This window comes from Ammospiza nelsoni, chromosome 9 (assembly GCF_027579445.1).
Source record: "Ammospiza nelsoni isolate bAmmNel1 chromosome 9, bAmmNel1.pri, whole genome shotgun sequence".
NCBI classification, from domain to species: domain Eukaryota; kingdom Metazoa; phylum Chordata; class Aves; order Passeriformes; family Passerellidae; genus Ammospiza; species Ammospiza nelsoni.
In genome coordinates this window covers 6,750,746-6,765,164 of record NC_080641.1, presented here as the reverse complement: position 1 = coordinate 6,765,164, position 14,419 = coordinate 6,750,746, and the positions used below count along the sequence as shown (strand labels likewise).

General features: G+C 46.1%; 1 protein-coding gene across 2 annotated transcripts in view; it reads left to right on the top strand.

Moving 5' to 3' along the window:
• SUCO (SUN domain containing ossification factor) overlaps window positions 1-10,936 on the top strand; it is a 39,161-nt gene extending 28,225 nt beyond the window's left edge. For both annotated transcript variants that reach the window (XM_059478064.1, XM_059478065.1), the window contains 9 exons: window positions 267-341; window positions 858-954; window positions 1,880-3,034; window positions 4,560-4,647; window positions 5,828-5,932; window positions 6,803-6,957; window positions 7,294-7,385; window positions 8,486-8,541; window positions 9,074-10,936. In XM_059478064.1, the coding sequence (XP_059334047.1) occupies window positions 267-341; window positions 858-954; window positions 1,880-3,034; window positions 4,560-4,647; window positions 5,828-5,932; window positions 6,803-6,957; window positions 7,294-7,385; window positions 8,486-8,541; window positions 9,074-9,520 (2,270 nt within the window). In that variant the 3' untranslated portion in view covers window positions 9,521-10,936. The remainder of the gene's footprint in view (window positions 1-266; window positions 342-857; window positions 955-1,879; window positions 3,035-4,559; window positions 4,648-5,827; window positions 5,933-6,802; window positions 6,958-7,293; window positions 7,386-8,485; window positions 8,542-9,073) is intronic.
• Window positions 10,937-14,419: the final 3,483 nt, after the last annotated feature.

The following is a 14,419-nucleotide window of genomic DNA, read 5'->3' as shown; positions in this document are numbered from 1 at the left end:
TCAGAGGGGAGAGGAACTGTCCTACTTAACAGCTCCTTAAAATAAATATACGTGTAAGCCAGATCTGTGGGTGTTATGGTGCAGGTTTTCAAATACAGGTTTCTAACTTATACATTTACCTTTAAAAGAAACAGCTGCCTCCAGTGTAATGGAATGACCAGATATTATGTCCTTACACTGTGATTCATTTTAAGCAAGTATTGTAAAATAGCAAATTTCTTGTGCTGCTGAGAGTGCCCTTGTTGAGGAGTTGTTGTCTCTTTTAGATGCTATCCTGAGTATGGTGAACATTGCTGCCAATATGCTTGGAGCCAAAACTGAGGAGTCATCTGAAACTGAAGGTACTGTAGTTTTTCAGATGAAAAGCATTGTGGAAACTTTGCATTTCTTTATTAAGTTTTTTTTTTTTTTTTTTTTTGTGAGGAGTTGGATGTTCTGTGATGATTTAAATGACTTTTTTCACCTTTTGTGACACATCTGATTAGTGTCATAGAACCTAGTGGCTGTGAAAAGTGGAATGAAGATGTTGAATTTGCTGAGAAGAAAACCCATACAAAGATGACACATGTGCTTTTCCAGCTTTATTGGAGATCTTTACTTTCTGTGTTACTCAGCTGGAGTTGTAGAGTCCTAACTTGCTGCTTCTTTCTCTGAAGTATTTTGGGACTGTCCACAACACCATACTCAAAAACTGTCAGTAGCATTTCATTCAGATAACTTTGGGTGACATCTGCAGTTAATTTGGTAGCACAGTTAATCATAAAAAAACCCACCAATAATAAACCCAGACCTCAGAATTTGTTGAAAACAAAGATGGTTCTTGAGTTTCCACACTGACATTTTCCTCCTTCCTGCAGCTGGGAACAAAAGTGTGTCTGAAAATGTCACTGCCACCCCTGCAACTTCAACAGCTGCACCAAGACTGCCTGAGCCAACACCTGTTCCCTCACCAGAGTAAGTGATTGCTCTTGGGGTGTTTGTAATGTGCTCCCAGCAGAGACAAACATGGGCCAGTCTGCAATGCTTGGTGGTAGGATGCTCAGGTATGGCATGCAGACTTAAACAAGGGACAAAATAAGTATTTGGTAAAATCTGTACTGTGATAATGGCACTAACCAGAGACATTTAGTGCTTTTGTTGCTGTCTATTATAGCTATTTCCATTAGGGTGTGTTTTGTTTTGACACAGAAGCTGGTTTTATATTGGTGCAGGCTTTGTGGTCTCCTGCAAGGGAGACTGATGAGGAATGTAAATTGTATTTGCATACAATTCAGTTAAATTGTAGTGACAAACTTCTGGTTTAGAAGCTTGTACTTGGGTAGACTTCCCTTAATGAAACCTGTAAGCAATTGTTCAGAGTGAGCTTGAGAAGTTCTGTATAGAGTCTGTTGTTTTTCAGTAATTACACTGCTGATAATAAAGCTGCTTAAGGCCAAGACCTTGCCTCTTAAATATTAAGACATGACTTGTGCTGCTGTTCTTAGTGGCTTTGCAGTTTTCTATCACTTGCTGTGAAGACTCAGGAAGGTCAGGGGGCATGTTGTGATTCTTGCATTTGAGGATTGCGTCAGCAGAGTAAGAGGCTTGCTGTGGAAAAAAGAGGATTTGAACTGGTGACTTTTTTCAGGGGTGAGGGAAGAGACAATATCTAATTGAGAAGGCTTGCTGTTTAAGAGGCAGGATTTGAAATAATTTGTTTGCCTATTGGGACTGAAAATCACTAGAGAAAATATTACCTTGCAGAATTTCTGTTCCAAAACTGGCCTTTGGTCACTGGACTAAGCCTTGCTAGTTTTCTAAAAGACTTATTTTCACATTCTTCTAGAGCAGAGATGTAAAACTGTTGAATTAACACCTTGTCTTTTTAACTCTGTTGCAGACTTGTTACTACAGATATTCCACAGCTAGAGAAAGAGCAAATAATGGTGGATTTGACTAAAGAAAGCCCAATTGTTCAGCTAGTGCAGGAGTATGAGGAAGATACAAGCCAGTCCACAGTAACTTTGCTGTCCAGTGATGAGCAGGAGGAGGAGGCAGCAGCGTGGTTTGAGCTGGAGACAGAGAGGTACTGCAGTGACATGGCAGCAGTGTGCTGCATCTCCACCCTCTCCGAGTACCTGCTGAGGTGCTGCTCGGTGGCAGCAGCCATGCAGCGGCAGCACAGTGAGCCTGGAGGGGAGGACAGGCCTCCTGACCCTGTGGGTGTGCAGCAGCCACAGCCAGCTCTGCCTGAGTCTGCCCACACAGCAGCACAGCAGCCTCTGCCTGAGCAAGTGGACAGCAAAGCTGAGAAACCCCCTGGGTCTGCTGTTGGAGTTGACTTCAGTGCAGTCCACGAGGAGATCAGCAATGAGACCACAGAGACCATTGAGCTGGAGCCAAGCCATCCTCAAACTGTCTCCCAGTCCCTCCTGCTGGAAGTTACTTCTGAAGTGAAGCCATCCCCCACAACAGACATGGTGCTGGAGCCTCCTAAAGAAGACTCAGGCCAGGTGGCACCAAGGGTGACTCCCCAGGTGGATGTCCCAGAGCTCAGCACTGAAATGGAAAAGGCTGAGAGCTCAGCTGTGGAAGAAAGCCCCAAACCCACTGTGGCCATTGAGGTAAAGGACATGAGCACAAGAGAGCCTGTTGCTACCCCTGTGATTCCAAAGCCTACAGAGACTCTTGTGCAGCCTGAAAGCACAGTGGATGTGGTAGCCAGTGATGCTGTGGAAGGGAAGGAGAGCACCCCAGAAGTGCAGAAACCTGCTGTGCCTCCTGCTGAGCCTCCCGTGCCTGCTGAGACAAAGGAGGACGAGCAGGCGGCTGAGGAGGCTCTGCTGGCACTCCCGGTCTCAGGGGGGCCCCAGAGAACAGCCACAGATTTCTATGCTGAGCTGCAGAACTCCACAGAGCTGGGCTACACCAACGGCAACCTGGTTCATGGATCCAACCAGAAAGAATCCGTCTTCATGCGCCTCAACAACCGCATCAAGGCCCTGGAGGTCAACATGTCCCTCAGCAGCCGCTACCTGGAGGAGCTCAGTCAGAGGTGAGGGCTGGGAGGAGCCCAGGCTGTGAGGGACAGGGGGCACAGGGCAGGGGGTACATTGTAAGGTCTGGGAGGATCCAGGCTGTGAGGTACAGGGTGCATTGTGAGGGCTGGGAGGATCCAGGCTGTGAGGCACAGGGCAGTTTGGGCACAGGGTACATTGTGAGGGCTGGGAGGATCCAGGCTGTGAGGTACAGGGTGCATTGTAAGGGCTGGGAGGATCCAGGCTGTGAGGTACCAGGGCAGTTTGGGCACAGGGTACATTGTGAGGGCTGGGAGGATCCAGGCTGTGAGGTACAGGGCAGTTTGGGCACAGGGTACATTGTGAGGGCTGGGAGGATCCAGGCTGTGAGGTACCAGGGCACCTTGGGCACAGGGTACATTGTAAGGGCTGAGCTCTCAGGGCTCTTCGAGTCTGATCCAGCCAGCTTTGGACCCTCAGCCCCTCACAGCCTTACAAGGACAAAAGTAAAAGACTCAAGGAGCGCTTTCCTCTCAGGACCAGAGCCCCACTTTAGTCCTGGATAGGAGCCTCTGTCCCTAGGGGGAAAGAGACCAAAGAGACCCGAGGGTCTCCTTCCAGGAGATTTTAGGGACAGAGGAGAGGGGCCACAACCAATAATGGGATAGAGGTGATGGGAGGGACTGACCCAGGACAAGACCACCTCCACAGGGGCTTAGGGGAGAGGGTGTGTGTGGAACAAAATGTGTGAACTGTTCAGTGCCAAATAACACCCAATGTAAAACAATAACTAAAGAAATCACCTAGTGCAATACAGCAGTAAATCACAGCTTAAAGCTTTATGGAAAGCTGAGGAGAGGACTTGAGCCTAGGTGGCTGTTGGAGTTACCCTGTGTGAATCAGGGCTTCTTCCCTCTTTGTGCTTCAGATAAAATCCTGTTTGTTTTATTTTGAGGAGGATTGCTGTGGGTTTTTTAGAAGATTGAAGTGTTGTTAGGATGGAGGCACTAATCCTGTCCATAATTCTGTCCACAAAAGGGCACATCCTTCTGTTACTGTTGAACTAAATGTCACACACCTACAATGCTTTTTTTATTAAATTATTTCCACTTAAACTGCCCTGTTATCTGTAGTAACCCTGGTTGAATAAGTGGCTGTGGAGAGGGAACCAGGAGTTTCCTGTGAAGGATGTCTCTGTGTATTGGTGTTTATCTGTGGTGTTCCTTAGCTACTGGAGAGTGGGGAGATGTACCCATTTCAGAATTGGTTCCAAGGAAGGGGCTCACATTTATAATTATTGTGCAGAGGGAATTCTGTAAATTGGCACTAAGCTTGAAGGTATTGAAATAGATTGGACCATAAACTTGGGGGAAAAAACCAAAACAAAAGGGACATCTGTTTTATTTGTGAAACTTAAAAGCAGGTACCACTTGATGTTTAAATAAAGCTCTTTAGGCAAAGAGAAGGTTTTTACTGGCATAATCATGTTTTAGACTTAAAGACAAGTCCAAGCTGAGGAGTTTTGTGCACTAATATTTCGGCCTTAAACACCTTTTGTTTTAGGTACCGAAAACAAATGGAAGAAATGCAGAAGGCTTTCAATAAAACAATAATAAAACTTCAGAACACCTCAAGAATAGCAGAAGAGCAGGTATGATTTGTTTAGAGTACTGAGGTGTTTTCCTTGTTAGAAGGGCTTGCTTTTAATGAAGAGTTGCACAGAGGTACAGAAATCTTCTTTCACCTGAGCCTTTTAAGAGCATCCATTCCATGCTTCCCTGTTTTTCTCCTTTATAAGATTTTTAGACATGTTCTCAGTTGTTTCAGAATAAAGCCATTTTCAGCTCTGTTTTCTGATTTTGTACCTGAAGAAAAGATCAGTTGTCAGCTGGTAATGGCTACAACTCTTCAGTGTCTTTGTCAATGAAAAAGTTACCCAGGTCAGTTCCAACCCTTGTTTCTTGGTTGTAACTGCACTCAAAACAATTTTTTTAAATTTGGTTCATTTTTCATATCTGATTTAAAGTATTGATAGACAATTTCCCTGCTGCTGAAGAGACTGAGCCTATGGAAAGACAGAGGGGTACAGTAATGGCTTAGGCTAAATCTAATCCGTATCAAAAACTTTACTTCATTCTTTAAAATGTGGATTTTCCCTGCTCTGCCATCTTGGCTTTCCTGAGCAGCTGTGAAATAGAGCAGAAACTGCTGTGCTAACATTCACCAAAGCACCTGGCATGGCAGACTTGATCCCAAACTGTCTGAAAGCTTCTGAAGTGCAGCCCCAGCCTGGAGTTTATTCATCCATGAGCAGTGATGGAAATGGCAGCTTGCATGTGTTGCCTTTTCTGGGTTGGGTTTGGGGTTTTTTGGAAGGGTATCAGTGCTGGTCAGTCTGAGGTTAGTCTCTTCCTTAATTTCTCATAGGGTTGAGTCCTGTTAGGGCTCTTGCAGGCAGCAGCTGTTAGCTGGGAAGGAGCCATTTGTGGCTGGTGTGGGCTCCTGTGCTGTGCACCAGCCTTGGGCTGGAGCTGTGCCTGGCAGCTGTGTGTGTGTCCTGTGGCCTCCTGGCAGTGACTGTGTGGAGCTGCCTGCTCTCTGTGCCCGTGGTGAGGACAGCACAAGTGTGTCTGATGGGATGCTCTTGGCATGGTGTTAGGAAGTGTTGACAGACAGATGTTATGTGAGCACTGTGGTGGGAGCAGTGCTGGGTAGGCTGTGCTGAGTGCCTTGCTGTGTCAGACAGACTGAACACTAATGCTGTGGCCATGAGGGCAGGTGACAGTGGAACCTGGCCACTGACAGCATGCCCATGACTCTGTTCTCCACAGGACCAGCGTCAGACAGAGGCAATCCAGCTGCTGCAAGCACAGCTCACCAACATGACCCAGCTGGCCTCCAATCTGTCAGCCGCCGTGGCAGAGCTGAAACGTGAGGTAATCACAGTCCAGAGGAAATGGATGCATCAGCACATCTCTGTTTGGAGAGACCAGTCTTCAAATGGAGTTTGAAATTGTTTGCTGTGTTGATTTCAGCCTACTCTCTCTGAAACTTCTAGCTGCAAATTAGAGTAACATGAGGTGTCTTGGTCATAGTTACTGCAGCCCCCCATGCCCCATGACTGTAGTCTGAGCCAAGGCACCCTTCTTCCATCCCTACTGGCTGTTGTCATCTTTAGAGATTAGGGAAATCTTGGCAACAATGTTAGGAACATTTTCTCTTCAGTGTTTATGTTCTGCCTGCCTGACATTTCAAGCAGTGCCATAAACATGATCTTTTATATTTTGTGGGTATTGCCAAAACCTTCTTTGAGCTAACACTTGGTGAGGCCTCTCCTTTAATGCCTGGCTGGCTGAGCTCCTGTTTGAGTGCTGTAGTCAGTGAAATCACATTGAATCAAGTGATTATCTTGGTATTTTGTGAAGTACTGCAGTGTCAGCTGATAAAAAGTACAGTTTAGATTTGCCATAGTGTTGCATCCATGTCAGCTGTGAACCAGAAAAGTTACTTTTGAGCCCTGTTTCTTATGGGAAGTGTATTGCTTTCAGGGAGGTTGGGATGCTCTTTGCAGGGGATGGCAGCTTCTGTAGTTGTGCTGATATTGGAGGCAGGGGAATCTTGTCCTGTAATCAGCCTTCACTCCTGAATGCTGCACAGCCAACAGACTGCATCAAACCTGTGAAAAATTACTGAAACGTGAACAGGTGTTTAGTGAAACTAAAGAAAAGTGAGTTGAGAACATAGCTTTTGTCTTTTAGACCATAAGAATGGCAATGTCATGGAGCTGTTGTGTCCAATCCCTGCAGGTTTCTGACCGCCAGACTTACCTGGTGATTTCTCTGGTTCTCTGCCTCATCCTGGGCTTGGTGCTTTTTGTGCAGCGCTGCAGGAGCCCTTCTCAGTTCTGTCAAGATTACCTCTCAAAAATTCCCAAAAGCAATCACTACCCTAGCCCCAAAAGGTAATGTATTTATATTTGAAACTTAATTGTTCTTGCAGCTTTTTTTAATGTTTTCTAAGTCTGCTGGTACTGGCACATCTGCTTTAATTCTGAGTTTTCTTCCTGCACACTCAGAATTGATAGCAAAGGGCTCTCTATGATAACACTCTCCTAGGAGCATTTTGGGGCTCCTGTACTTGAAAAACATGCCTTGATAACTTGTAGCAAACACAGCAGTGTGTCTGATAGCCAGGCTTTGTTGGGCACTTCAGCAGACAGTTCTTTCTGCCAAGAATTATTTTAATGAAGAAATGTACTGAGAAAAATGTGTTAAAAAAGCTTTCTGGAATTTCCTAGGTGTTTCTCCTCCTATGATGATATGAATTTGAAAAGAAGAACTTCCCTTCCACTGGTCAGATCCCAGTCTTTTCAGCTAGCTGGTAAAGAAGGTATTATTGATATCATACATCTGGTCTGTGCTGTTGCTCTGAGTGCTGCACAGTGTGTGTGTGTTCATGTATGTGTTCTGTCACATAAGGTGGTTTGTGAACAAGGTACCAGATACTCACAGAACTCTGCTGAATTATGCTAAAACCTTACATGCAGTTTTTGCTACAGATCTATTTTGCCCTGCAGATGGTTTTTTAGGGTTAGGAGCAATCAGTGCAGGCACTCAGGTCTGCAAAGCTGTGAAGCTTGCAGAAAGTAGCTTTTCTTTTCCCTTGGAAATGCCAGACGTGGGAAGTCTGAGTGTCCTACTTTCCTGAAGTCCTGATAGCCTATGTTTGAAACTTGGCAGGTATTTAAGATTCAAATTTAGCAACTTCAGGAAGAAAACTTAGACCATTTATCTTGGCTTGGGTATGAGGAATGATCTGAATCTTTGCAGTATTCATGGTAGATTTGGGACAGCTGACTTTTGATTTCTTAGGCCATGAGTGTCATGCAAAAGCAAGTGTTGCACATGATAGTAACTAGCAAGTGTGCTGCTGACACAGCTCTTCTGGGTGCAGCAAACTGGCCTCACAGGTTTGTTCTGTGAATAAAACTCCAGTGAAACTCTGGAGCTGGCAGTGTGATGCCACGAACACTAACTAAGGTCTAGACTGGTTTTTTTTTTTTCAAAACAACACTTGTCCCAAATTCTCCCTGCTGCTCTCAGGTCAGTGTGAACATCTGCCTTGTTGGTGTTCTGAGTGTGTCAGGCTGCACATGGCACACTCTTACACTGGGAGCAGTTTGCTTGCCTAGATTGCAACACTCTCTGACTCCTCCTTTCCCCCAAAGGATGTTCTTTGCACCTCTCCCATGGCCAAAACTGTGAGAAGGCCAGGGCTTCTCAGGTGTGTGTCACTGAGAGCTGCCATGACAGCACAGGGGAATTTCTCTGTGTGCTGACTTTACTTACAGTGCTTGTGTTGTGGCCCCTCAACTTACAAAGGGAATGTGCCTGCTCAGGGGAATATTTTGTCATGCTGTGTTTAGCTGGGACTGTGTTGCTCTAGAGCTGGCAGAGTCAGCAGTGCTGAGTGTCTGTTCTCTCCTGCAGTGGATCCAGAGGATCTGTACATTGTGGAGCCCCTGAAGTTTTCCCCAGAGAAGAAGGTACAGTCTCACCCTGTGGGGAGGGAGCTGCTGGGGTGTGGAATTAGGGAAGACATGAGAATCTTGACTCCATGTTTCAGAAGGCTGATTTATTATTTTATGATATATTAAAAATGGTGCACTACAGAATAGAGAGATGATACAGACAGAAGGCTGGACAAGAATAGAATAGAATGATAACAAAAGCTTGTGACTGCTCACAGCCTTGACACAGCTGGCTGTCTTTGGTCATTAAGTAAAAACAATTCACATGAGACCAGTCATAGATGCACTTGTTGGTAAACCATCTCCAGACCACATTCCACAGCCATCAGATAGAAAATAAATGTGAACAATAACTGAGACATTTCAGCAGAAAATCCTAACGTAAGGATTTTCATAAAACATCACAGTGACACTGGGGCTGAGGTGTTTGTGCTGGCAGGTGCTGCCTGTCTCAGCTGCTCTCCCTGCTGGTTCCTAGGCTTGCCTTGCATGCTCTGCTTGCCTCCCAGAACCTCACCATTAATTTCTTTTCCGCTTGCGGTTTCAGAAAAAGCGTTGCAAGTACAAAAGCGAAAAACCAGAGACTATTAAGCCAACAACAGAGCCCCTGCAGCCCATAGCCAACGGGGACATCAAAGGAAGGAAGCCCTTCACGAACCAGAGGGACTTCTCTAACATTGGGGAGGTTTATCACTCTTCCTACAAGGGCCCTCCCTCGGAAGGGAGCTCCGAGACGTCGTCGCAGTCGGACGAGTCCTATTTCTGTGGCATCTCAGCCTGCACCAGCCTGTGCAACGGGCAGACCCAAAAGACAAAGACTGAGAAGAGAGCTGTCAAGAGGAGGCGGTCGAAAGTTTCAGACCAAGGGAAGCTCATAAAAACTCTGATACAGACTAAGTCGGGGTCGATGCCAAGCCTGCATGACATAATCAAAGGAAACAAAGATATAACAGTGGGAACACTCGGTGTCACGACAGTCTCTGGACACATCTAGACCTAGCTGAGCTTCTCAAACAGGAGAGTGTTTGTTCGTTTGAGAACAGTCCGTGGTATCCTGGGGGAGGATAGTGGGAGACGAAGAGCTCGACTCATTGGAAAGGATTCAGAAATTTGGTTTCTGCCTTTTTAAATAGATGGGATTGTGTCAATCTTGGCTATAAGCTGCAGCTTTACAAGGCTGATAATTTCCTATGAGAACAGCGTGGGGGGAGGGAGGGCAGGGTTCATTTTATAAAGGTTTTTTTTCACAGTTCCTGGGGCAGAAATTTTTTGAAACCCAGTTTGTTGGGTGGAATAGGGATAAAAGCCTAATCCTCTTCCTTTAGCTTTGTTCCTATTTCTTGCACCTTCCCATATTTATGTGCCTTTTGTCTATTTATAATGCCACTGGAAGAGGGGAGATACAATTGTTTGTCATTTGATTTATTTTGTAATTTCTCTAGCTTTTTTTGAAGATGCAACACTACAGTGCTGTAAAGGGACATGTTGGCCTTCAGCTGGACTCAGTAATGTGGACTGGATACTGTAAAAATACCAAGAGATGGACTTGCCTGACTAGATTCTTGTTTTGCAAACTCTGTTGAGGAAAATCTCTCACCAGGGATGGCAGTTGTGTTTACTTGCACCTTCAGTCACAATCGGAGCTTACTCTGATGTGCAGAATCAGTGACGGTGGCTCTTGAGGATTTCCTGCTGGTGATGGAGGCTGAGGAATGCATTTGTCACCTGAATGGCCTGCTGCAGCTCTCTGGAGGAGGTGGATGAGGAATGCTCACTGCTGTTGTGCTGAGGAATGTGAGGGTGCATTCTGTCTGCAGTCTGAGCCTTGGGGCTGGCTCACAGCAGGTGTTTCATAACGTTTGCTTTTGTATTGGCTAACAAATGTGCAGTGTTGGTATGGCTGGTGTTTCATACTCAAGTGTTTTTTATTTTGACTGTGACTGTGTACTTGGATACTATAGGATGTGTGCTTGCTGAGCTGTTGAGTGTGGTTCTGAGTGAGTGGAACAAAAGGTTTTTCTTTTGACAGGTGTTACAGGTTCACATTGTACAAAATAAGTTAATTTATTGAGCACTTTTAGTGGTACCCTTTTTAACAGATCTGATGCCTTTCCGAGGTATTGTATGTAATGTGACTTATTTAAAGCCTTTGTTTTTTTGCTGCTTTCTTGTTAGTTTATGAGTACTTTAAAGTGATGTACTTTCAGAGTGATCTGCACAATTAGCCAGTCAGAGCACATGAACCAGATGTGTTGAACATGAATTCAGAAGGATGTCAAACCTGGATGAAGAAAATTCATACCACCAGAGTGCAGCATCCAATGTTGTGGAGCAAGAGTATGTAACTACAGAGCTGTAGTGCCATTAGAAACTGTGAATTTCCAAATAAATCTGAACACTTTGTCTTTCATTTGCTGGCATTTTTTCCTTTGAGAATGAGACTTGTGGCTTACATTCTTAGAGAAGGACTGGTCTTAAAATTCCAGTCCAGGGCTACAACATGGGATCCTTTGGGCTGTAGTAAGGAGTTCATAAACTTGTCAGCCTAGATGTGTTTTTCTGTTTCAATAAAGAAAAGTGTAGGGGGGAGGATTCTGAGGGCTGAGTAGTGCTTTGTCTGAAGGGTCAGGAATTGTGGCCCTGTGAACCTGCTGGAGAGGTTTCACACCTTGCCCTGGGGGATCCCTGCCTGTGGTGGCTTTCTGTGAGAAGAACTGCATGAAATGACCTCTTGCTGCTCAGAGCTAAGGCTTGTGAAGGATGGTACAAAAGGCCCTGAAAGGAAAGTTAGAGTTATTATCTCAAACCAGAGTTTTCAGCTTGAAGTTTGCCCCTTAGTGGTTGCTCCCCCTCTGACTTATTTCTGCCAAGCCCAGCAGGACTTGGGCAGCCAAATGCCAAGTTCACAGAGACCTCCCCAGCACTGAGTTTCCACTGCAGTGTGTGTCTCAGGACTCTGCTTCATCACAGAACTATGATTTAAAAATAAAACTGAGTGTGGAACTTGCTGAGAGAGGAGAGTGCTGGGTGGTTTGTGGGGGGAAGTGTGGGTTCCTTTTATTTACTCCTTCCTCTTTATGTCACTTGTTAGAAGCACGTGTACCTTTATTGCCCAGGCAGCCACTGGGTTTTCCAGAAGAATCACCTGAAGCTGGATGTGACTGAATTCTGAAAACAGACACTGGCTATGAACCAAATGACTCCCAGCTCTGTCCTGTGCTGATAAATGAGGCTGCATGTTGAAATCCCAAGCACACATTCAGATTTCCAAGTTAACAATTGCAGATGTAAGACCAAATGTGTTCTAATCTGCTCCCCTAATACTGGGCCTGACTTAGGTCTGAGGAGTTGATGCATTTGTGGAAAAATATCAGTGCTAAAGCCTGTCCTGTAATGAGCACATGGGAAGTGTGCCATGGGAATAAAGCATCTGAAGGAACCTACAGGGCCAGTTATGGTTTTGCAGACTTCAGAGTGCGTTCTGCTAAGAGACTGGAGACTGAACCACAGCCTCCACCTGCTACTGACACCCTGCTTTTAGTTATCTGTAACCACTGCTAAAAAAAATAATTCTCTTACCATCAGGTTATTATTGCCTAATGTTTTCCTTTCATGTGGGCTCTTGAGTAATTTTTTACTTTCAATTTTATTAACGTCATGCAATGTAGCTTTCAAAATTTGGCTCTTTGGAATCAAGTCTCTTAAATTGGTTATAGACTTTATGATAATGGTTTCTAATGAGAATTTTTACATCTCAAATTCCTGTGTGACAGTCTCATGGTATTGCAAGCTCAGGTAGGACAGCTGTTGGTGTAAGGATGGTGTCCCTCAGTCTCTGGACAGGTCCTGAGCCCAGGGTCAAAAAAATCTTTAATGTGAAGGTTTCCATGTGAGGGTGGATGGGTGCAAGCACACCTTGTGTAAGTGCATGCTGTGTTTGCCAAGGTGTTGAGGTTCTATACATTAACTATCAGTGGAAATCAGGCTTTTTTAAAGCTGCACACTCTACCAGCTGTGTGGTGATGTAAGCAGAAAACTCAGCTCTAAGGTGGTGTGTGGCTTCTGCTTTTGCCCAGTGAGAGCAGGAGGTGGAACAGCTTAGCAGGTTTTGCCTGATGAGGTACAAACATGTTCCACTTCTTTTGGAACAGAGAAGCCCCTGCCCATGGAGTGCTGCGGGCTGTCTCATCTCCTGGAAACCCTGAGTGTCCCTCTGCAGCTGCTGCTGGCCTTTGTGACAGCCCCACAGGTCAAAGTGCTGAAACTCCCTTTGCCCTTCTCTGATTTAAGCAGGATGGATTTGGAAGAAGCTTCCAAGGAGCTGCTGCTGCCTCGCTGCTGTCTGACCCTGCCACAGCTGGCCCTGGCTGTGCTGCTTTCCATTGAGTCACCAGGAGCTCCCCGGCTCAGGGCAGCTCTTGGGAGGCAATGCAGAGGAGCTGAGCTCTGCCCCTGGTGGACCTAGAGATGCAAAGGAGGCGTTTGCCACCTCGGGGCCTGTTTTTCTGCCCTGTTTTTCTGCCCTGTCAGATGTGGTTGGAGCCTCGTCCAGCTGTGGTGCCCTCGGTGAGCTCGCAGCAAACAGCAGTCCCTGGCTGCTGTTTCTCTTTTCCCAGAAAAATAACTGAAAGCAGCAGCTACTGAAGCTTCTGTGAGTTGTGATGACACAGTTACAGTTTGTTTGCCTTGAGTGGGCTGAGACTGGCTGCTCCCAAGAAGAAATTAAACTGTCAAGCACTGAGCAGGCATCCCTGGCCAGCAGAGCCAGGGCTGGGCCTGCCTTTGTGCCCAGAGGCTGGGGCAGGGCACAGACCCTGCAGAAGGGCTTGGAAATGAGACCCTTGGGAATATCCTGTTCTCCCTTCACCTGAGGGGACAGGAACCCAACACCTGCATGTTCTCTTGGTCAGCTGGCCCCAGCACCTCGTTCTGTTTTGTCCTGTGGCACCATGGAATGACCCTGCTGCTCTGTTCTCAGAATAGATCCCTTCACCTCACAGCCACCCCACCTCATTTCCCTGCCCTTACCACAGGCACAAAAGAAATGAAAGCAGCAGAGTAATGTTTTAGTTACTCTTTTTCTCATCTGCTTTGGCTCCTTGGGTTCTCTCTCAGCTCAGAGCCCTCTTCTGCTGAATCCAGGGCTGCTGGCTTTTTGTTGGAATCAGGGGGAAGGAGAGGACAGAGCACCTTGCTCCATGGAAGAGAGATGTGTTAAGCACTGTAATGCCAGGCCAGGGCTGTTAAAAGTGGGCTTTAAAATCTGTTTTTGTGTGTGAACATCTGAATGTCCTTGCCATGGCTTACATGTGCAACAAATGCTCCCAGCAAGAAGAGCAGTTGTGGAGGAAATGTGAGAAACCAAACTGTTAATAAACACGTAATAGAGAAAACAACATGAAGATGTTGGTGCTAGCTGCAAAGGCTGGGTGGGTTCTGGTGCCTTCCACACCCCTCTGAGGCTTCAGCAGGTGGAGCCCCACTGCCTTTGGAGGCAGCTCTCACAAGCATCCATAGCAGTCTTCACTCAAAAATCCATTTTTTTGTTCAAACTCCTTCAGATTTGGCTCACAACGAGTGGCTCCTTGGGAGGCTTTTTATTCTGTGAGATTTAAGAGCTCTCTGCTGCTGGAAATCATCCCTTTCTTCACAGGTTTTCCACACACTGTCCATCCCTCCCTGCCAATCTGCTCTTGAACAGACAGATTTGAACCTCCTGTCTGTCCAACTTCTTCCAGAGCCTCTCTGGAATTGAGCAAAGCCTTGTGGAAAGTTCCAGGAGTGTTTGCCCTATAGATCCCCTGTGCCCCATGGATCCTGTCTGCCCCATAGGTTCCAGGGGATCTCTAGGGTAGGATCCATGCCCAGAGCTGTGTGTGAGCTGTGTGTGCAG